Source organism: Neovison vison, chromosome 12, assembly GCF_020171115.1.
Source record: "Neovison vison isolate M4711 chromosome 12, ASM_NN_V1, whole genome shotgun sequence".
Classification (NCBI taxonomy): Eukaryota; Metazoa; Chordata; class Mammalia; order Carnivora; family Mustelidae; genus Neogale; species Neogale vison.
Genome location: NC_058102.1, coordinates 81,012,852 through 81,037,865, shown reverse-complemented (window position 1 = coordinate 81,037,865; position 25,014 = coordinate 81,012,852). Strand labels below are relative to the sequence as shown.

General features: G+C 38.1%; 1 protein-coding gene across 7 annotated transcripts in view; it reads right to left on the bottom strand.

Annotated features, from left to right (window-relative positions):
• Positions 1 to 25,014, bottom strand: part of TMEM117 (transmembrane protein 117) — a 522,294-nt gene that overhangs the window by 73,627 nt on the left and 423,653 nt on the right. For all 7 annotated transcript variants that reach the window (XM_044226655.1, XM_044226653.1, XM_044226654.1 and 4 more), the window contains one exon: positions 6,660 to 6,819. In XM_044226655.1, coding sequence (XP_044082590.1) covers positions 6,660 to 6,819 — 160 coding nt within the window. The remainder of the gene's footprint in view (positions 1 to 6,659; positions 6,820 to 25,014) is intronic.

Sequence of the window (25,014 nt, the reverse complement as noted above, 5' to 3'; positions counted from 1 at the left end):
TTATTTTGGAGCATAACAAATAGCATGGAGGACATGGGGAGTTAGAGAGGAGAAGGGAGTTGGGGGAAATTGGAAGGGGAGGTGAACCATGAGAGATTATGGATTCTGAAAAACAATCTGAGGGGTTTGAAGTGGTGGGGGGGGTGGGAGGTTGGGGGACCAGGTGGTGGGTATTATAGAGGGCACAGCTTGCATGGAGCACTGGGTGTGGTGAAAAAATAATGAATACTGTTTTTCTGAAAATAAATAAATTAATTTAAAAAAAAACAAAAACAAACAAACAAAAAACAGTGTGAGGATTCACCAAAATACAATCCTTGAATCTTCCTTCTTCTCTTTAAAAGTCTCTCTTCTAGAAAACTTCTTTCATCTCCTTGAAGCACATGAAGCTGATACTATATATGTATGTTTTATATTATGTACCTATTTATATACATAAATCTAAAAGGCACACATAACAGTAGGTGATGAGGAGAAACTTTCTAGAGGAGAGGATGTTAAAGAGAAGAGGCTCAAGGCAACACCTTTCTGTACTTACCTATAAATTCCCAGAAACTTAGCTTCTCACAGCTTCCTCTGCCTCCTGGGCACTCTGTTCAGCAGATGCTACCTTAATGCTAGACTACACTGATCCAGTTGTAAAACTCAACAGCTTTTAATATTCCCTGCACTAATCCCCTAGGGTTTAATTATGTAAAATATTTAGGAGAGACAAAGACTGCATGGAAACTTAACAAAAGATATAACCCTTGATCAGTCTCCATGATCATTACCATTGATTAATCTCACCTCTCTCTACCCATCCATCCACACTGGAGAATTTTACTGGGTCCTCAAGTTATCCCCACTATACCCATCTTTCTGGCTCCACACCTCTCCTCCTCCCTAGCTCCCCTTCCCCAAACCTCCCAACTAGTCCTTCTCTTCCTTCTCTTATTCTCTTTCTTCCTATATAGTTAAAATGCACAGAATGTTCTTTATGTTATGAAGACGAAGTTCCTTTATTTTAAAGCCTTCATAACAGCAACTAAATCTTAGGATGGTAGGGGAGATAAATTTTAAAAGTGGCAAAGGTAGGAATATTTGCTTTTTACCTCAATAAAAAGTTCTTCTAAAGACAGTTTTCCCAAAAGACAGTTTTTTAAAGACAGTTTTCCTAAAACTTCTAAAGACAGTTTTCCTAAAAACAGTTTTCTTTCCTTTTCTACTCATATTTATTCTATTAGATTATGAATTCCTTTGTGATAACAAACTCTTATGGACTGTATCATTAATCTTTTTTTCCTTTCCCTCTGTCCTGTGTCTCCAGCACCTGATGTGATGTACAGTAGGAATGAATTTGTAAATGTTTTGTTTACTTTTTTATGTCATTCTTTAACAGTATTTTTCCAATTTTATTGAGGTGAAATTGATAAAATTAGAATATACTTAAACTGTACAATATGATGATTTTATATATATACATTCTGAAATGAGTCTCACCATCAAGTTAATCAACTTTTCCATTACCTCATGTAGTTACTTTTTTCATGAGAATGCTTAATATGTATTCTCTTAGTAAACTGCAAGGATACAAGATAGTATTTTGAATTACAGTCACCATGTTGTACGTTACATCCTCTGAACGTACTCATACCTGAAAGTTTGTACCTTTTTATCAACCTCTCCGTATTTTCCTCAACACCTGGCAACCACCATTCTACTCTTTGTTTCTATGAGTTTGGCTATTTTTTTTAACTTGAGTACAGTTGACACACAATGTTACATTACTTTCAGGTACACAACATAGTGATTCAACAACTCTCTACCTTACACTATTCTCATCACAAGTATAGCTACCATCTGTCACCATACAATGTTATTACAATATTGAATATATTTACCTATGCTGTTCTTTTTATTCCTGTTACTTACTTATTCTATAACTGGAAGGCTGTATCGTCCACTCTGCTTATCCATTTTGCCCATCTCCATCTCCTCCTTTCTGACAACCAGCAGCTTGTTCTCTGTGTTTGCAGGTCTAATTCTACTTTTTGGGTTTTTTCCCTTAGTTTTGTTTCTTAGATTCCATATATAAAATGAAATCATAGGATATTTGTCTTTCTCTGTCTGACTTATTTCACTTAAGTCTATTCATGATGTTGCAATGGCAAGCTCTCATTTTGTTTTCATGGCTGAGTAATAGTCCGTAATATACAACACACGTTCTTTATCCATTCATCTATAGGTAGACATTGGGGTTCTTCCATATCTTGGATATTGTAAATAATGCTGCAATAAACATAGAAGTATGTATACCATTTCAAATTAGTGTTTTCATTCTCTCTGGGTAAATACCTAGAGTGGAATTATCGGATATGATATTTCTATTTTTAATTTCAATAATCATCAGGGAAATGTGAATCAAAGCCACAGTAACATATCACCTTACACCTATTAGAATGGATAGAACAAAAAAGACAAGGAATAACAAGTGTTGGTGAGGATGTGGAAAAAAAGGAACCCTCATGCACTGTTGGTGGGAATGCAAACTGGTGCAGCCGCTCTGGAAAAGAGTACAGAGGTTCCTCAAAAAATAAAAAATAGAATTCACCAATGTTTTCTGAACATAATGGATCAAAACTGAATTCTTACTGTGATGATTATAATACTACTCTTTGCTGGAGAAAATTGTCTTTTTGTTTTGTCTTTTCAAACTTTAGCTGCCTATCCTTCTACTGTCATCTCTTCTTTGAAGTTTTGTCCTACTATTCTGTCTACACTGACCTCTTCCTCTCTCTCTCTCTCTCTCTTTTGAGTAGGTGGACTCCTAGGACACCTTTTTCTTTCCTTTGATTACAGTACATTACATTTTTAACTATTACATAATTTAGGTATATCTTTTCTTCAATCTAACGAGAGATCAATGGATGGGACATAACTGCAAATTAGGTACTTATGCAATGAACTAAAGGAATAAAAAATCAAAGGCAAAATTATAAATATTAAACAGAATTTGAGATAAGATTTCCTCAGAGAGAAGAATTTTTACAATTCTCATGTTCTGTAGAAATGTGTGATTTATGAGAGTCACATATTATATTTTACTAGCATCTATTTATGCTTTAGTTCTAGTGGTTTTACTAAGACTACAGAAAAATGTGACACAACAAATGATTTTTATGACAAATATAGAAAAATCCTACTTAATAGTCATAAAAATAACTATACTTTCTCTACAAGTTTTCAGAATGGACCTACTATGTTAGGGTAAAATCTTTACAGAAGTAGTGCCATTTTCTAAAGGTTTCTTTTCTTTTTTAACCCCAAACTAAATATCTTTTGATAGTGTAAGTAGAATTTTTCTAGTTTTACAAAAGTCTATTGCTTTTAAATCACTTAAGTAAGTCTAATGAGAAAAAAATCTTTTAATAAAATTATTCCCTCCATTTCCACTAATTTTTCTACTTTTCTGTTTTTCTTTTGTCTGAAATATGTGAATTTGGAGTAAAGCAGATCACAGTTTAGTTGGTTTTGGACTTGTTAGGATATTTGTATTAGATATTTTAAAATATCTTGAACATATACATCTTCCAAGGCTCTGCTTCCTAAAATTCATTCTCTTTCTTAAATGCTCATGCACTAGTTCCCAAAATTTCAACATGATGCTCCCAAAGGGGGACAGAGTTTGCATGAGACTCAGTGCTCAAATGTCACTTCTTTATCCTCAGCAAACAGTTATTACTCTGGGCATACTGCTGCCCATGTGAGACTCTGTGGTAGGGAGACTCCAGGGATATATAGTTATAAGCTACAGTTCCTGCTCCACAGAGCAGGAAAAAAGTGACGTAGTGATTTGTAGTCCAGGTAAAAGGTGCTGCAGGAATTCCATGGAGGAAGTGACTACAAGGTTTTCATGAGAGGGAACTGGCACGGTGCTGAGTGGCAGGGTCTAGGTGAACAGAGCAGAAGGAAACACATTTGGAGAGAAAAAGACATCTGGAGTAAGTGTGCTGTGGTCAGGGGCCAAACAACAAGCCCTTTGGTCTGTGGTAGAGCTAGAACCTAGGAGACAGGTGAGAGAAGCACAACCAGAGCCAGATCAGGGAGGCACTGAGTGCACACTCTTGGGGTCTGTACTTTATCCTCAGACAATGTGGAGTCACTGTGGCTGAGAAGAGGCATGGACAGAATGGCATTTGAGATTGGAAGTTTATGAGGCTGAGCCTCATAGAGTGTATGGGACAAGGGGACCTCTGGAAGCAGAAGTATCCACAGGAGATTATTTTACAATTGTAGAGGGGAGAGTCAGAACTGAATAGAAGTAGAGAAACGAGAAGGAAGGATTATGCTACAAGAGACATAGCAAAAGAGAAATCTACTGGCCTGGCCAGCTGACTCAGTACTGAAGGACAGAGGAAAAGAGTTAAGGGCCCTACCTCCTGGGCCTCCTTTTGGACTCTTCCTCATATTAGACATCAACTAATTTGGCTTTTAAGGCCCAGTGTCTCTCTGCTCTTCTGGGGACTCACGCCCAGTCATTGCGCTGGTGGGGGTGATCCAGTCCTTGCAGTCCTTTCCCCAGGAATGTGAAATTAAGCCTGACAACTAGAGAGTGGTCTCCCTCTGAGGTGCTGGCTGTAGCCACTTTCTTCCATGTGAACTGGGAAGCTCAAAATGCTGCTTTAGAATAAGAGAAGAAAACGAAACGGAAGTTTAAAAAAAAACAAGTGGGGGGGTGGGGAAAGACGGAGAACAAAAGCTAGGTCTAGGTTCCCTGGTACGCTTTGGTCTCTGCTTTCATGTGTCCCTAAAAAGGAACTGCGTCCCTCCTGTTTAATTCTGTGGGACATCCTTACATTGCAGTGGTACGTTCTCCCTTTGATAGAGCTAGCTTGGCAGGGTTATTTGTTACTTGCAGCCAAAATGGTCCAAACTGATACATTCCTCAGCATGAACTCTGTTTTCAGTCACTCGGTGCCCGAGCTACTCTCTGAACAAATGAGCACTTGACTGACTCCACATGTTCATGTCCCTTCTTTCATCTAGAACGCCTTCCCCTTCCCAGTCCTGCTGACTCTGCCTGCATAAATCCTGACTATCCTTCCTTTCTTCTAGCCCTCTTTACTAAGTACTTTTCGAGTGAGTCCATAACGCCTGTAAATTGCAATGTTACATTTTCCCTCTCGAGTCTCTGATTTTAGTGACCTTATTGGAACAATAATTAAAACGATGTAAAAGAGGGTAGAAGGTGACAGATAGTACTACAAAGTCAGGAAATGTATACTCTCACATATACAAATTAAAAAAAGAAATCTAAAAGACGATGGTCTACTTGGCTACTAATACCTTTGACTAGGCCATTTGACCCAAGCAGATACTTCACGCCAGGAAGTGTATCATTTAGGAGTATTAGATGAAAGAAGATAAGAACAGCCTCTAAACAAGTAATGCATCATACATTATTGCATTAGTGTTTTAAATTTGATTTTATGAGTATCCAGAGGACATCATATAGCAAGTAAAAGACAGATATGGAAACTACCATGCTTTCTTAATTTGTCCACTATGCTAAACTAGCCACAGAAAATTTTTAAAAAATCAATTTTTAGGTGAGACAAACATTCAATTTCATATAATGTTTTAAATTGATAACATATTTTAAATTGTTATCCACTAAAATAACAATATACTCTAGGAACCATCTTGAACGTAATGCCTGGGCTATATTATATAGCAAAAAAAAACAAACCAAAACCAAAACCAAACTGTTATTCTCTTTTAAGATACTAAGAATATCACTCCTTTGCCTCTAGAAATGAGAAAACCAATCTGTCATCTTGTGAAATCTCACATAAATCTGGAACACAACGGTGTTTACCTTCCCTTCAGCGACTGTGGCCTTTGTCCTGGTAACTTACAATGCCTCAGAGGGGAAAACCCCAAATTGCTTCCTAAAACCAATAAGAAGTCTAGCCAGTGAATGGACATTTAATGAACGAGATAAAGTGCCAAGAAACAAGTTAATGTTTCTTTCAGCCTCATACAAAGGAACATTCCTCCATTGGGAGGTCCTAAGACCTCAACGCATCCATGGCAGATCACCCAAGTAGCAGTGGTTAGAGGAATGCTATCGTACAAACAGTCTGGTGCTGAGCAGGGCAGAAATATTGTTTACATGAAAATGGAATGATCTCTAGTGAGTACTGAAAGAAAGTGATAATTTCCATAACCAGAAAAAGCATTTTTACATCATTCCATTTCAACTGCTATAAAACCCGGAGTTGCTCTGGCGATTGCTTATCCCTGTTTTGCTGGCTTTATATCATCCTCATCTCGGTAGCTTTTCATTCACTAAATGACAGGGTTTTTTGTTGTTGTTCTGCCTTGTTTTGAAGCCTTGGCAGAAAACATCACCATGCTGTACGGTTTCTCAGGGCCCACCTTGCAGTGTTCATACAATGGATTTTCGGTGCTCCTTTCATAAAACCCCAGCTGGCATATCCTCCCAGTAAAACTGATGAAAGCATGACCAGAGAAGACCCCATCAATAGCAACTGTAAACTAGGCACTTCTTTAGCTTTGTGGAGTTTTCACTGTACGTACATACAGCGTTAGTTTTATTGGTAACAAAGCATAGAGCGGCTTTAGGGAGAGAAGGGAAACACGAAAACACTTACCTGCATTACAATAAGGAGGTCAAAGACCAAGATAAAAGAGGCCAGGAACGCTCTGGAAACTTCATCACTGGGCAAAAAACCTCGATTCAGCTTATCCCAGCTGATCCAGTCCGTTGTAATGACAAGTACCACCACAGAAGTCAGAGTAAAGAGAACGGTCCTGCAAGGAACAAGACGTTCATTAAAGAACATTAGACCTAATGACGTAGACAGGGAAGATGGCATGCGATCTGTGCTGAATCCAGTGCCTACCCTTTGCCAAGGCATGTTCGCCACAATGAAGGCAAACAAAGTAAATGAAGTGCTTTCTTCCAAAAGCAATGAAAAAAAGGTATGATAACATCCACCCCAAGATTTTCCCTTAAGAACATTAAGATAATGATTATAGAACACATAATTATCCACAACAATATTACAAATGGCCTTGGCCAGTGCAATATGTGTCCCCAAGAGAACAATGGTGTGTACCTCTCATTACATGTGCCTCATTTACTGAAGGTAGCAGACATGCCTATGGGAGAGCATAAGGCAGATGGTGAGTGACTGAGTTGAGTCTTAGAATTCTATTTTGTCCTATAAAAGAAAGGGTTAATTAGACCAATCCCATCATAATCCTCACAGGCTGAGGAGTTCCATGGAACACTCTTACATGCCAACAGTGTAGCCATTTCTCCTCATAAGTCTTGGGTCATAGATGACCTAGTGACCTGTCCAGGTCATACCATGTTTGATTACCCATTCCTTCTTATAAGATACTAGGGGCCCAACCTTATCTCTTATCTTTCTAACCCCCATACAATCTTATATAATTATATCATATGGAATTCAACGAATGTTTTTGGGAGTTGTAACAATTAAGATTTTTATAAAAATCAGGTCCTTAAATTAGGCTTTATTCTTTATTTTTTAAAAGATTTTATTTATGTATTTGACAGAGAGAGCACAAGCAGGGGAAGCAGAAGGCAGAAGGAGAAACAGGTTCACTGCTGAGCAGAGAGCCCACCGTGGGACTGCATCTCAGGACCCTGGGATCATGACCTAAGCCGAAGGCAGATGCTTAACTAAGCCATCCAGGAGCTCCTCAAATTAGTCTTTAATATTGACATTCAAAGTAAATCTGAAATGTGTAATGTGCAAAGTAAATGAAAATGCAAAAATTTAATCTGCCAGAGAATTGCCTATAATGTAGTTTAGCTTCTGCTTGCAGAGCTATATTGGTATCTGGATATTGTTTGGAACTATAATGAGAAGTCCATGGCTATGCCACCCTGAACATACCTGATCATGTTTGAATTGTAAAAGAGAAAATAAAAAAGAGTAATTATTTCAAAAATAATCTTTATTGAAAGAAAGAAAAGAAAGAAAGAAGGAAGGAAGGAAAGAAAGAAAGGAAGAAAAAAAAAGAAGAAGAAAAGGAAAGGGGAAAAAAGGAAGTTAAAAAAAGAGAGAAGAAAAGAAAAATGGAAAAAAAAATATATGGAGGTGAAATAACACCTTAGAAGAACACAAACCCATTTTGGAAATTAACTGTTTTGCCCTCTGATGTCTGATAATAATTGATACAAAAAGAGAGTAATATGGACCACCCTAGACCACCTCTTTTAAGTTGAACAAAGCAGATTTCTAAACCTAAATACTGAGTTTCCTTTTCACAACTTATTTTGTAACAAGTTATACTTTGATAGAATGAAAATAATGGACCCCCTCTTAGATTCCCCCCCCATAAGTAGTAAAGATATATTCAAAATTTTTTTGAAAAATAAAAATTTCTAATACAATTTACTAATTTTATTAAATTGCAAACTGTCAAAAGAATTTCACACATGATCTCCAAAATATAAATTACAGATCATCTCAGCTACCATTTAGAATACCTTTGATCATTTCCAGAAATCCAAATGGGTTAATTAAGCATGGGAGGAATCCTAAATAACTATTATAATTCAATAGAAAGAAATAGCAAATACTATATGGTAAAACATAAGAATAAAGGGATTTTAAACAAATTTCTCTCCAGGTTAAGTCAATTTGTTTTTGTTTTTGTTTTTTGTTTTTTGTCTTTCTCCTAAGTAAGTAAAAAGTTTATATATTTCATGAACTAAGATATCTCCGAATAGCATATATTGGCCCAATGGTTATCAGTCAGAACAATGCTCCTTTTATCATCCTTCTCCTCTCTTCTTAATAAGACTTTCACCCTTATCAGGATGAGATGGCTTCTCTATCACCAGAATTTCATCCAAGGATCAGACATTGTGAAAGGAATAAGTGCCCAGAAAGACATTCCAGTTGGATCTGCCTCTTTTTTTTTTTTTTTAATTCCACTATAGTTACTATACAGGGTTATGTTAGTTTCAGGGGTACATTATAGCGATTCAACAATTCTATACTTTATGCAGTGCTCATCATGATAACTGTCTTCTTAATCCCCTTCACCTATTTCACCCATTCCCCCACTGATCTCCTCTCTGATAACCATCAGTTTGTTCTCTATAGTTTAGAGTCTCTTTTTTGGTTTGTCTCTTTATTTTATTTGTTTTGTTTTTAAAATTCCACAAGTGAAATCTTATGGTATGTATCTTTCTCTCACTGACATTTCACTTAGCATTATACTGTCTATATCCATAAATGTGGTTTCTAATGGCAAGGGTTTTGTTTTGTTTTGTTTTTATAATGATTAAGTAATGTTTCATTGTATAGGTATAAACCACCTCTTCTTTATCCATTCATAAATCAGTGGACATTTGGGTTGCTTCTGCGATTTGGCTATTGTAAATAATGCTGCAATAAACACAGACGTGCACAAATCTTTTGGAATTAGTGTTTCTGTATTCTTAGGGTAAATAACAAGTAATCCTGGATCATATGGAAATTCTATTTTTAATTTTTTTGAGGACTGTCCATACTGTTTTCCACATGCACTGTACCAGCTTTCATTTCCACCAACAGTGAGCTAGGGTTCCTTTTTCTCCATATCCTCATCAACATTTGTTGTTTCTTGAATTTCTTATTTTAGCTATTCTGACATGAGGTGACAGCTTATTGTCATTTTGATTTGCACTTCCCTGAGATGAGTGATGTCTAGCCTCTCTTCATGTACGTTAGCCATCTGTATGTCTTCTTTGGAGAAATGTCTTTTCATTTCTTCTGCCCATTTATAATTAGATTATTTGGGGGGTTTCAGTGTTGAATTTTATCAGTTCTTTATATATTCTGGATACTAATCCTTTATCAGATATGTCATTTGTGAATATCTTTTCCCACTCAATAGGTTGTCTTTTAGTTCTGTTGATTATTTCCTTTGCTGTGGAAAAGCTTTTTATTTTTATGTAGTCCCAACAGTATATTTTGCTTTTGTTTTCCTTGCCTCAGGAGACATATCCAGAAAAATGTTCCTATAGTCAATGTCAGAGAAGTTACTGCCTGTGCTCTCTTCTAGAATTTTTATGACTTAAGGTCTCACATTTAGGTCTTTAATCTGTTTTGAGTTTATTTTTGTATATGGTATAAGAAAGTAGTCCAGTTTCATTCTTTTCCATGTAGCTCTCCCGTTTTCCCAACACCAATTGTTGAAGAGACTTCTCTTTTTTCCATTGCATATACTTGCCTCCTTTGCCCAAGATTAATTGACCATATAATCTTGGGTTTATTTCTGGGCTCTCTATTGTGTTCCACTGATTTATGTGTCATTTTTTTGGTGCCAGTACCATACTATTTTGATTACAATAATGTTGTAGTGTATCTTGAGATCTGGGATTGTGACACCTCCCATTTTGTTCTTTTACAAGATTGTTTTGGCTATTTGGGGTCTTCTGTAGCTCCATATAAATTTTGGGACTCTTTGTTCTTATTCTGTGAAAGATGCTCTTAGCATTTTGATAAGAATTGCATTAAATCTGTCTGTACATTGCTTTGGGTAGTATGGTCATTTTAACGATATTTGTTCTTCCAATCCATGAGCCTGGAATATCTTTCTAATTTTTGGGTTCTCTTCAATTTCTTTTTTCAGTGTTTTATAGTTTTCAGAGTATAGGTCTTTCACTTCCTTGGTTAAGTTTATTCCAAAGTATTTTAATTTTTGGTACATTTGTAAATGAGATTTTCTTAATTTCCCTGTTGCCTCTTCATTATTAGTGCAAAAATGCAACAGATTTCTATATATTTATTTTGTATCCTGCGAGCTTACTGAACTCATGTATCAGTTCTGGTAATGTTTTGGTGAAGTTATTAGAGTTTTCCTTATACAGTATCCTGTCATCTGCAAATAGTGAAGTTTGACTTTCATTTGCATGATAAATTATTTTCCTTCTCTCATTTTCAATCCGCATTGCCTTGTAGGCAGCTTATGGATAGTTCTTGCTTTTTTATCCATTCCATTACCAATGTCTTTTGTTTAGAACACTTAGGTCATTCACATTCAAAGTAACTATTGATGAGTATGTACTTGTTGCATTTCATTACCTGTTTTTGTACTTCTCTGTTCCTTTCTTCTCTTCTTCTCTTCTCTCACAGTTTGCTGGCTTTCTTTGGTGATATACTTAGATGCCTTTCTCTTCATTTTTTGCATATCTATCATATTGTTGTTTTTTAATTTGTGGCTACCATTAGGTTTATATATAAAATCTTATGCATCTAGAAGCCTATATTAAATTGAGGGTCACTTAAATTTGAACTCATTCTTTACTCTTCTCCCCTCCATGTTTAGGTATATGGTGTACTATTTTACATCCTTTTATTTTGTGATTCTCTTGACTGATTTTTATAGATATACTTAATTCAAATGCTTTAGTGTTTCCTACTTTTCTGTTTTTTTTTAAGATTTTATTTATTTATTTGACTGACAAATATTTAATATTTCTTGTAAGTCAGATTTGGTGCTCATTAATTCCTTTAACTTTTGTTTGGGTAATTCTTTATCTTTCCTTCTATTCTGAATGATGGCATTGTTGGATAGATGATTCTTGGTTGCAGGTTTTTCCCTCTCAACACTTTGAATGTATTATGCCATTCCCATCTGTCCTACAAAGTTTTTGCTGAAAAATCAGCTGAAAACTTTATGGGGTTTCCTTTGTATGTGACTGGTGTTTTATTTTTTTTTTTTATTTATTTTTTATTTTTTATTTTTTCCTCCTGCTGCTTTTAAAATTCTCTATTGCTCACTACCTTTTGTCATCTTAATGACTATTGGTATTGGGTCTTCTTGGGCTGATTCTTTTGGTGGCTCTCTGTGTCTCCTGGATTTAGATATCTGTTTCCTTCCCTAGATTTGTGAACTTTTCGGCTATTACCTCTTCAAATAAATTTTCTGCTTCCTACTCTCTCTTTTTCTTCTAGTTTCTTATAATGCAAATGTTATTACACCTGATAGTGTTGTTGAGTTCCCTAAGTCTATTTTCATTTGTTATTATTTTTTGTCTTTCTTGTTCAACTTGATTTCTTTTTATTACTCTGTCCTCAAGGTCACTGATCCATTCTTTTGCTCTAGCTTACTATTTATTCTATGTAATGTATTTTTAATTTCAGTTACTGAGTCTTTCATCTGCGACTGGTTCTTTTTGATATTTTCTATCTCTTTTAAAAAAATTTTTTTTTATGTTTTTTATCTCTTTGTTGAAGATCTCAATGAGGTCTTCCATTCTTTTCTCAAATCCAGCAAATATCTTTATGACCATTACTTTATGACTATTTATCTCCATTTTGTCTAGCTCTTTTGCTGTGATTCTGTCCTGTCCTTTCATTTGAGACATATTCCTCTGTCTCCTCATATTGTCTAACACTCTGTCTGCTTCTGTGTGTTAGCAGTCAGCTACATCTCCTGCACTTGAGTTTAGTGGCCTTATGAGGAAGAGGTCTTCCTGTCCTTTGTGATTCTGTCCTGTCCTTTCATTTGAGACATATTCCTCTGTCTCCTCATATTGTCTAACACTCTGTCTGCTTCTGTGTGTTAGCAGTCATCTACATCTCCTGCACTTGAGTTTAGTGGCCTTATGAGGAAGAGGTCTTGCCCTGCTGTGCAGTGTCCCTTGTTCACCAGAACCTAGCACTTCAGGGGTATCCTCTGTGCATGCTGCATGGGCCCTACTGTTTTAGCTGAGCCACATCTGCCTTCAATCCATTCATCTGCAATGGCTCTCTTTGTCTATTGTGGGCAGGGTTGGGTCTCTGTGTTTTTAGTGGGCCAGCCTTTGGCTGGAGTTAAGTCAGATCAGGCATTTGCCAGAAATGCAGTAGCACTGAACTACAGGGTGCTTTACCTGTGCTGTCCTTTGAGAAACTTTCACTGGTAGAAGGGCTTATAGTTAGACTAATATATGTGGTTATCTTCTCCTCTCCTTGTGGTAGGAGACTTTGGAGTGGTATTGGCTTTTGGGGGGCTGTTTGTCTACTGCCAATCTTGTGGCATCAGTTTGAACGGGCTGTGACCAAGGGCATGTTGGAGGAGGCATGACATGTGGTGCCACCAAAGTCCATCCTCATCTACTGAGCAAGGGGACCTACAGCCATCAGGGTAAACTCCTGCTAGGCCAACTGGGTTAGAGGGGTCAGATCCACAGATGTGAGTGTGGGTGGTAGGCACTATTAGAAAGCTAGGTGGAGAGTGTTGCTTTGTGCTGGTTCCTGAAAGTGTCCATATATCTAAGCTGGGGGACCATGGAAGGAAATGGTGCCCAACAGTTCTTTTTTTCCTAGAGGAGTCTCCCAAAGATCCCTGTCCTTCCAGAATGCGCTCTGAGATTAGTAAATAAATCCCCTGCCTGTGTACCCCAGGCTCTGCTATATCTCAGCAGGACTGTTTATTGTGCTGTCTCTTTACAGGTGGGGACTCTGCCCTCCTTGTCCTCCCAGAGCCTAGCCCACTGATTTTTAATATTCCAGATCTTAAGTCCTACTGATTGTTAGGCCCCTCTGATTTTCAAAGACAAATGTTAAAGAAATTTGTCTTCCCCAATTGGATCCCTGGTGCTTGGGTGCTTGGTGTGGGCATCTGCTCCTCTCCCTTCACCATGTCCCATGTGTCACTCCCCCTTAGGGATAATTATGCAGGTCCCTTTGGCCCCAGACCACATCTCCACCCTTTCTATCCTCTTTGACGTGGCTTCTTCTCTATATTTAGTTGTGGAGTCTGTTCTGCCAGTCTTCAGGTCATTTTCTGGGTTACTTACACTGTTGTGGGTGTTATCTAGTTATATCCATAAGATGAAGTGAGCTTAGGATCCTCCTACTCCACCACCTTCTCCAGAAATCTACAGTTTAATATTTTTTAATATCACCCCTGTACTTTTCCTGAGATATCCCTGGATCTCATTTTGTGAGGACAGTTGATTACACAGGAGATCATACTCTAATTAGTCTTAATTAGTTATTCCATTAGTCTAAATATATAAACTGGTAATGTAAAATTAAATATTCAAAGGTACATTTTTAGGTGTCAAAATCTGGAAGTTTGGAATAAATGCTAAGCTATCGGAAACCTCATCTCTTTAAAGATTTACAAAAGAGTTATTCTTATTCATGCTAATAATCTCATTGTGAATACAATCATTAAAATTAATCATTAAAACTTTTTGGTACTTGGAATTTATCATGCCCGTTGTGTGAAAGCTTCCCAAGTTCATCTCTTAGATATTTGTTTTATTTGATATATTTTCAATTATCCAATATATAATCCTCTAAGCACTTTTCATAGATGTTTTCCTGCCTTTATGAAGTACTTCTGCTTTGACAGAGTATTGCTACAGATATCAAGGAAAAAGTTACTGATAATATTTTATTACTCCAAATGGAAATTAAAGGAAGTATTCTGCCTGATATTTAATATTTACTACTATGAAAAGAATTAAAATAGCAATCATTAAATATGAAGGCATACAGCTCAGAGAAAGAGCCCTTAAAATAAAGTCTCAAGCAAATGAAAAAGAGAAAGGGGGGGGACAAGATGGCGGGGTACTAGGAAGAGGCGTCTTTTCAGCTGGTACCCCAAAGTGAGCTGATTACCTGCCAAAGAACTCCGATCACCCATGAAATCAGCCTGAGATCAGAATTATACACGTCTGGATCTCTACAGGGGCAGAAGACGCCAGTGAGCAGGTAAAGCGGAATGGGAACTGCGGACTGATATCAGAAGATAAACAAAAGGGGGAGGGAGCCACCAGAGGCGACCGGTGGGAAAGTAATACCCCGATCCGAGCGAGAGTGCCCTGCCTCTGGGGACCAGCATTAACGTGGAGACTGGTTGAAAGCACTCCAAAAGAGCAAAGGATCGCGGAGGGAAATTGTGGGAATCAGGGCGGCTAGGGACAGGGGCTTAAGTCCCCGGTCCCAGACGGCCTCCCCGGCGCGGAGGCAGAGAGAGTGCGGCGGAGAAACCAGCTCCTGGTCCCTAAGCCGCCAGCGCGCCCCAGAGCGCGTGGGTTCCGGCTCCTGTGAGGGGATGGGAGCTGCGCCGGTCTGCAGAATGCGCGCTAGCCCTACCACAAAGCTTGAGATGCCCGCGCACGTCCCTCCAGCTCTCCTGGGTTTCTAAGGCCCGGGGGCGCTTCTTGACCTGCGCCATTGTTTCAAAGTCTAAGCCGCGCGCGCGCGAAACTCTTCCCCGGACAGAGGTGCGCAAAAGCCCAGCCTGCGGCTTACGGACCAGCGCCCCGTTCTCAGTGCCCCAGACGCGCGCCCGACCCACAGCCGCCTCTGAAAAGAGATGCGCGCAAGCCGGCCACTCCCAGCCCAGGCCGGCGGCAAAATCTCAGTGTGCGATCGCTGCTTGGAACCTCTCTGGCGGTCAGGAGCTCCCCGACAGCCGCCACTGCCTTGGCTTTGGGGACGAGCAAAATATCCTGCGCCCCCAGGGTCTGCAACTTGGAACCTGCTCTGTCAGCATCCAAGGGGGAATTTATTCAGCTTCTGCACCCAGACTGAGGCTTCTCTCTGAGACGGAGATCAGGAAGTGTTCCAGGGTGCACCTTGACTGCACCAGAGTTGATACATCCAGCTACATCTGTTCAGTCTTCTCCCACCAAAATGACTAGGAGGAGGAATGCCCAACAGAAGAAAAATACAGAGGATGGACCTTCTGCAACAGAGCTAACGGCTATCAACATAGACAATATGTCGGAAAGAGAATTCAGGCTAACAATTATCCAGGCAATAGCTAGGTTGGAGAAAGTCATGGATGACCAAACAGAATTGATTAGGGCCGAACTGAAAGCGACCAGACAGGATGTTCACAATGTTAGGGCGGAGCTTAAAGCTACCAGGGAGGAGGTCCACAATGCTCTCAATGAGTTCCAATCTAATCTAAACTCTCTCAAAGCTAGGGTAACTGAGACAGAAGATAGAATTAGTGATCTGGAAGACAAACAGATAGAGAGAAAGGATCAGGAGGAAGCCTGGAACAAACAGCTTAGATCCCACGAAAGCAGAATCAGGGAAATAAATGATGCCATGAAGCATTCCAACGTCAGAATTATTGGAATTCCTGAAGGGGAGGAGAAAGAAAGAAATCTAGAAGATATCGTGGAACAAATCCTTCATGAAAATTTTCCGAATCTCGCGAATGAAACCAGCGTTCATGTACTAGAGGCTGAACGGTCTCCACCCAAGATTATACACTCCAAAAAAACATCACGACACCTGATAGTCAAATTGAGAAATTATAATTGTAGGTATAATCTCTTGAAAGCCGCCAGGGCAAAGAGGCTCCTTACTTACAGAGGGAAGCCCATCAGAATAACGTCAGACCTGTCCACAGAGACCTGGCAAGCCAGAAGAGGCTGGCAAGATATATTCAGGGCACTAAATGAGAAGAACATGCAGCCAAGAATACTTTATCCAGCAAGACTGACATTCAAAATGGATGGAGAGATAAAGAGTTTCCAAGACCGGCAAGGCTTAAAAGACTATGCAACCACCAAGCCGATACTGCAGGAAATATTAAGGGGGGTTCTATAAAAGAGGAAAAATCCCAAGAATAGCATTGAACAGAAATATAGAGACAGTCTACAGAAAGAAAGACTTCAAAGGTAACTCGATGTCAATAAAAACGTATCTATCAATAATCACTCTCAATGTGAATGGCCTAAATGCACCCATAAAACGGCACAGGGTTGCAGATTGGATAAAACGACAGGACCCATCCATATGCTGTCTACAAGAGACCCATTTTGAACCTAAAGATACACGCAGACTGAAAGTGAAGGGGTGGAGAAGCATCTTTCATGCCAATGGACTCAAAAGAAGGCTGGGGTAGCGATTCTCATATCAGATAAATTAGACTTCAAACTAAAGACTGTAGTCAGAGATACAGAAGGACACTACATAATCCTTAAAGGGACTATCCACCAAGATGATCTAACAATTGTAAATATCTATGCTCCCAATATGGGAGCAGCCAATTACTTAAGAAAACTGTTAATCAAGATAAAGAGTCATATTGATATGAATACACTAATCGTAGGAGATCTTAACACGCCTCTTTCAGAATTAGACAGATCATCGAAGCAGAAAATCAATAAAGAAACAAGAGCATTGAATGACACATTGGACCAGATGGACCTCATAGATATATACAGAACATTCCACCCTAAAACAGCAGAATACTCGTTCTTCTCAAGTGCACACGGAACCTTCTCCAGAATAGACCACATACTGGGTCACAAATCAGGACTCAACCGATACCAAAAGACTGAGATTATTCCCTGCATATTCTCAGATCACAATGCTTTGAAACTGGAGCTCAATCACAAGGAAAAGTTCTGAAGGAACTCAAACACCTGGAAGCTAAAGACCACCTTGCTTAAGAATGCTTGGATCAACCAGGAGATCAAAGAAGAACTGAAACAATTCATGGAAATCAATGAGAATGAAGACACTTCGGTCCAAAACCTATGGGATACAGCAAAGGCGGTCCTAAGGGGAAAATATATAGCCATCCAAGCCTTGCTCAAAAAAATTGAAAAATCCAGAACACACCAGCTGTCTCTACACCTTAAAGAACTGGAGGATCAACAACAAATCAAAACAACTCCACACATAAGAAGGGAAATCATCAAGATTAGAGCTGAGATCAATGAGGGAGAAACCAGAGATACAGTAGAACGTATCAATGAAACTAGAAGCTGGTTTTTTGAAAGAATCAATAAGATCGATAAGCCACTGGCTACACTAATCTGAAAGAAAAGAGAGAAATCCCAAATTCATAAAATTATGAATGAAAAGGGAGAGATCACAACTAACGCCAAGGAAGTAGAAACAATCATCAGAAGTTATTACGAACAGTTATATGCCAATAAGCTTAGCAACCTAGATGAAATGGATGCATTCCTGGAAAAATATAAACTACCAAAATTGAACCAGGAAGAAATCGACAACCTGAATAGACCGATATCTAATAACGAGATTGAATCAGTGATCAAAAACCTCCCAAAAAACAAGAGCCCAGGACCTGACGGATTCCCTGGGGAATTCTACCAAACCTTCAAAGAAGAAATAACACCTATTCTCCTGAAGCTGTTTCAAAAAATTGAAGCAGAAGGAAAACTTCCAGACTCTTTCTATGAAGCCAGCATTACCCTGATCCCCAAACCAGGAAAGGACCCTACAAAAAGGAGAATTTCAGACCAATATCACTGATGAATATGGATGCTAAGATTCTCAACAAGATCCTAGCCAACAGGATCCAACAGCACATTAAAAAGATTATCCACCATGATCAGGTGGGATTCATCCCTGGGCTACAAGGATGGTTCAACATTCGCAAATCAATCAATGTGATACAACAAATTAATATGAGAAGAGAGAAGAACCACATGGTCCTCTCAATTGATGCAGAAAAAGCATTTGACAAAATCCAACATCCGTTCCTGATGAAAACGCTTCAAAGTATAGGGATAGAGGGAACATTCCTGAACCTCATCAAATCTATCTATGAAAGACCCACAGCAAATATCATCCTCAATGGGAAAAAGCTTGTAGCCTTCCCATTGAGATCAGGAACAAGACAAGGATGCCCACTTTCACCACTCTTGTTCAACATAGTATTAGAAGTCCTAGCAACAGCAATCAGACAACAGAGAGAAATAAAAGGTATCCAAATTGGTAATGAAGAAGCCAAACTCTCTCTCTTCGCAGATGACATGATTCTTTATATGGAAAATCCAAAAGACTCCACCCCCAAACTACTAGAACTCATACAGCAATTCAGCAACGTGGCAGGATACAAAGTCAATGTGCAGAAATCAGTGGCTTTCTTATACACTAACAATGAAAATACAGAAAGGGAAATTAGAGAATTGATTCCATTTACTATAGCACCAAGAACCATAAGATACCTTGGAATAAACCTAACTAAAGAGGTAAAGGATCCGTACTTGAGGAACTATAGAACACTCATGAAAGAAATTGAAGAAGACACAAAAAGATGGAAGACCATTCCATGCTCTTGGATCGGAAGAATAAACATTGTTAAAATGTCTATACTGCCTAGAGCAATCTATACTTTTAATGCCATTCCGATCAAAATTCCACCGGTATTCTTCAAAGAGCTGGAGCAAATAATCCTAAAATTTGTATGGAATCAGAAGAGACCCTGAATCGCTAAGGAAATGTTGAAAAACAAAAATAAAGCTGGCGGCATCACCTTACCTGATTTCAAGCTTTATTACAAAGCTGTGATCACCAAGACAGCATGGTACTGGCATAAAAACAGACACATAGACCAGTGGAACAGAGTAGAGAGCCCTGATATGGACCCTCAACTCTATGGTCAATTAATCTTTGACAAAACAGGAAAAAATATACAGTGGAAAAAAGACAGTCTCTTCAATAAATGGTGCTGGGAAAACTGGACAGCTATATGTAGAAGAATGAAACTCGACCATTCTCTTACACCGTACACAAAGATCAACTCAAAATGGATAAAAGACCTCAATGTGAGACAGGAATCCATCAGACTCCTAGAGGAGAACATAGGCAGTAATCTCTTTGATATCAGCCACAGCAACTTCTTTCAAGATACATCTCCAAAGGAAACAAAAGCGAAAATAAACTTCTGGGACTTCATCAAAATCAAAAGCTTCTGCACAGCAAAGGAAACAGTCAAAAAAAACAAAGAGGCAACCCACGGAATGGGAGAAGATATTTGCAAATGACAGTACAGACAAAAGGTTGATATCCAGGATCTATAATGAACTCCTCAAACTCAACCCACACGAAACAGACAAACACATCAAAAAATGGGCAGAAGATATGAACAGACCCTTCTCCAATCACGACATACAAATGGCTATCAGACACATGAAAAAATGCTCATCATCATTAGCCCTCAGGGAGATTCAAATTAAAACCACATTGAGATATCACCTTACACCAGTTAGAATGACCAAAATTAACAAAACGGGAAACAACATGTGTTGGAGAGGATGTGGAGAAAGGGGAACCCTCTTACACTGTTGGTGGGAATGCAAGTTAGTGCAGCCTCTATGGAGAACAGTGTGGAGATTCCTCAAGAAATTAAATATAGAGCTTCCCTTCGACCCTGCCATTGCACTCCTGGGTATTTACCCCAAAGACACAGATGTCGTGAAAAGAAGGGCCATCTGTACCCCAATGTTTATAGCAGCAATGGCCACAGTCGCCAAACTATGGAAAGAATCAAGATGCCCTTCAACGGATGAATGGATAAGGAAGATGTGGTCCATATACACTATGGAGTATTATGCCTCCATCAGAAAGGGTGAATACCCAACTTTTGTAGCAACATGGATGGGACTGGAAGAGATTATGCTGAGTGAAATAAGTCAAGCAGAGAGAGTCAATTATCATATGGTTTCACTTATTTGTGGAGCATAACAAATAGCATGGAGGACAAGTTGCGTTAGGGAGGAGCAGGGAATTTGGGTAAATTGGAAGGGGAGGTGAACCATGAGAGACTATGGACTCTGAAAAACAGTCTGAGGGGTTTGAAGTGGCGGGGGGGTGGGAGGTTGGGGTACCAGGTGGTGGGTATTATAGAGGGCACGGCTTGCATGGAGCACTGGGTGTGGTGAAAAAATAATGAATACTGTTTTTCTGAAAATAAATAAATTGGAAAAAAAAAAGAAAGGAAAAAGAATGACTGAAATACATTAATTGGTGGTTCTACCCCCAAAATGATATTTAACCCCCTCTCTAGATAGAGCTATAGAAGGAAAGGTATTGCACATGGTTTGTTTTTCTCAGTCACTTCTGGTAAAGAAGACTTGTAGACTTTACCATTCCGTGACAATTCAGTCAGAACACCAGTTTAAAAAATAGTCATGACTCAGTTAGAATATACAAAAACACTTTTTTTTTAAATGTGAAACTGCTACAAAAGAAACAGTAATGGTATCAAACATTATTAGCATTATGTGCCACTTATAATTGCCAGGCATTGGTATAAGCACTTTACACAAATTAACTTGTATAATCCTTACTACAACCCTATTATCACCACCCCCAATTTACAAGTGCAGAAACTGAGTCACAGAAAGTTCACCTGGGTTACAGACTTTATAGGTAACAAAATGTAAAATATAAATGATATAAAATGATTCTCATCCAGGCTGACTTATGATGATCTGTGTCACCTTTGTATGAATAGCCTCTCATAGGAAGCTCTTGAATATTATCCTTCGGTAACTGTGTAGCTAAGGATTTGATTTATTTTCTTTTTCCACTATAAGTAAAATATTGGAAAATTATCATCCAAAAATACTTAACATTGAAAAGTAAAACTGACAGAGACTGACAAGAACTGGCAAGGAATAGTTAAAAGAAATATTTTCAGTATGGAACCTCATAAATGCTGGCCATCAGTGCAACATCCTTGGGTTTTTATTTAACCAACATGATTTGAAAAGATATTTACTCTGGACCACGATTCTTGGGGAGTTCCAGCTTCTCTTTTAAGTAGCATCCAATTAAACAATTATCTGGATTATTTCCTTTCACACTACAGCCAACACCAGTAGGACACACTGGCTCATCAATTTCACTGTCTCTGGTTTCTGGCTACCAGTCAAATGAAAAGAACTCATACATAATTATCAGCTTGAGTGGTTAGTCTCAATTTCATGTTTTCAGATTTCTAGTTTGTTTGCTTTTCCTCAATTGTTGATTCTTTTTAGATTGATAAGAGTCTTTTAAAAAGTAGGGGGAGCTGGGTGATGGAGTTGGTTGAGCATCTGGCTCTTGATTTCAGATTAGATCATCATCTCAAGGTCATGATATCAAGCCTGGCATTGGACTCCCTGCTCAGGGAGGTGCCTGCTTGAGATTCTGTCTCTTTCTCCCTCTGCCTCTCCCACTCATCCTCTCTCTTACACTCTCTCTTTAAAAATAAATTAATAAAACAAACAAATAAACAAATAAACAACTCTTACAGCAGCAACAAAAGAAGAGTTAGAATTTGAAACCAATAAGGGTTAACAGAGCTTTTGTAATCCAATGGTTCCCAGCCTCTGAGTGGGCTCCTGGGAACCACCGAATTATTGGCAAGGAAGTACAAATTTTGTGTGTACACTGAGTCATTGGTAAAGTGCACCAAAAAAAATGTTTCCACAGAGGTTAAGGGATTTGCTCATGTCACACAGACTGCCGGTGACAACTGTGATGACCAACTACTGAGCCCGAGAAGGACTCAGCCTATAGCAAAGCACTTTCTTTCTTTAGCTAAAAATCTACAGATATTCTAAAAAAATATAATATCATCTTGATCTTATCTGAAAACATACTCTTTTTACATCCTACTCAAATATCCATTATATTTGGTGATAAGAGACAGAGTAGAATGTGTAAGTAAATACAGATAATCCCCCAAACATGGTTTAACTCATAGTCCTAACGACTTCTTCACCATAATTTCTGGGTTTTTAAAATTACTGAACTTTGATTTTAAGTAACTAAATTAGTTAATATTATTTTCCTTCTTCTATTCATAACCATTTTAAGATACACTTATTGCATAGTCAAATAGCCTGAAAGCTGGCATTAAGTGAAAACACAGAAGGACTTACATATGCTTCTAAGGTCTAATACACTTAGAGTTACTATCACACAATTTTATCTTAATAAAACTAGGCAGCAGGAATATAGAAAATCTCCTAATATACGTTGAGCCAAATAAACTTGCCAAGATTTGACCATGTTTTATACTACTAAAGATAGCATTACATGTGATTAAACATAATTATGATTTCTGTGTTTTAATATATTTGTTATATTCATGCCCTAAAATGTCCATAATCTTTTATTCTGGTCATGAATATTACATGAATTTCTGATCATACTGCACAATTATTGTAACATCTAAAAGGAAATAAAAATCACTTCTATTTCTTTTTACAAAATGTTGAAACTTAACTAAAACAAGTCAGATAAAGTTTCATTATTTCTCATAGCAAAACAAAAATCTGGGAATCCTATTAAAAATTAAAGGTTTAAGGTTACCACTACAAAAAAAGAATGCTTGGCTCAAGATAGTAAATGTAATGTCACAATTAAGGTATTATATTTCAAGGTGTTAAATATATGAAATGAAATGCGGCATAGAAATGGAATTTAAAATGATTTAATATTATACTTCTAACCACATTGTTTAGAGAGAAAAAATACAAGCAGGTATTAGTAGAAAAATGCTTTTCTTCACTTTTCATGCAAAACTGAGAGCCAATTCAAACATCCAGTTCCCCTCTGAACACTAAGTACCAGCACAAAGAAGTCACAGATGGCCACGAGAGAATGCCAATGCCTTTCATTTTGCTTGTTTTAATTATCAATGTTGCCAGTGCAATTCCTCTTTTTTTTTTTTAACAGATTTATTTATTTTAGACAGAGGGAAAGAGAGAGAGAGAGAATGCATGAGTAGGAGGGACAGAGGGAGAAAGAAGAGAACCTGAAGCAGACTCCACTCTGAGCATAGAGCCCAACGTGGGGTTCCATATCACCCTTCTGAGATTGCATGACTGAGCCAAGACTGAGCCAAGAATCAGGCACTTAACCTACTGTGCCACCCAGGCACCCCACCCCTGCAGTGATATGAGACCATCACCACTTGGATCCTCAGGCCAGTTCCCATCCTGAAATGTGTAAGTTTACTCAGAACTGCAGCCAAGCAATGAAGTGAAGTTTTCTCTTTAGGAAGTTGATAAGGAAATGAATGGTTTAGTGTCCTTCTGGTCTCCTATTCTTGAGATCAGGAAGCACCAAGGAATACAAATGTAAAGTATGCTAAGTGACCTAGTAAAAGAGGACAGAGTCTCCATATGGCTTTTTTTTTTTAAGTAAGTGTCACTGTCCATTCTTGGCCAAACTGAACATATTTGTTAATATAGAATCCCTGAAAAAGGAGATGCAGTTATTAACTCAACTTGTTTTTTGTTGGGATCTGGAGTCTGCAAAGGAAATTATTAGACTCTAACATTGCCCATTAAGCCAAACATTTATGTATTATTTATCTTCATATCTCTCTGTTATTCTATGAAAAGAAGTGCCCTGATTCTGACCACAACAGGAGCTCAGAAAGTGCCAACAGATAGAGATGAGCAATAATCTAGCCACTCTTGTTCCTGAAAGGCCAAGAAAGAAGTAGCCTGAAAAAGATGGATCTGGGTTGGAGAATTTGGCCATGCAGATTTTAATTTATGTGAGCAGTGTCCTGACAGCCTAAATAATATAAACAATGCCCCTTGGATTTCTGCAATGTCAAACCACTGCAGTTTATGCAGGATCCTGGGGATCAGTGATCTAGTTATAAGAGGTGGACATATTTTTTTTAGTAGCTTGAATTCTTCTACTTATGTCTGAGTGAAGTCAGTTTACCCAGAGGTACTTGAAAGTATGTTATTGATATAAAGCATAGGTAGTCTTGTTCAGGAGAAGACATTTGTGCCTCATACTTTAAGGCACTTTAAGGTGTTGAGTAGAACATATGTTTTAGGAAAATAATATTAAGCAGACTATAAAGTAGAGGATATGGGATGTATTATTTACTACTTATTACCAAGGACTGGCATATTATTGACCCTTATAATACAATTGAATAAATAAGTGAATTTATTTAACCTGGAGAAGATAATCCTTGTTCCTCACCCTTTACCAAGCTCAAATGTTACTGCAATTGATAGCATTTCTTCCAGTGTTTATGGAGCTTCTAAAGAAAGAAGCCAATGCAATACCAAAAAAACCCAACAAACAAACAAACAAAAATTAGGATGGATAAACCAAATGGGCATGTTAATCTTCTGTGTTTCTTAGCAAATCACCAGTGCAATTTTTCTTACTAGTGAATTATCTTATACATATGAAATCATTCATCAGTTTAATAGAGGACAACATATGAGAC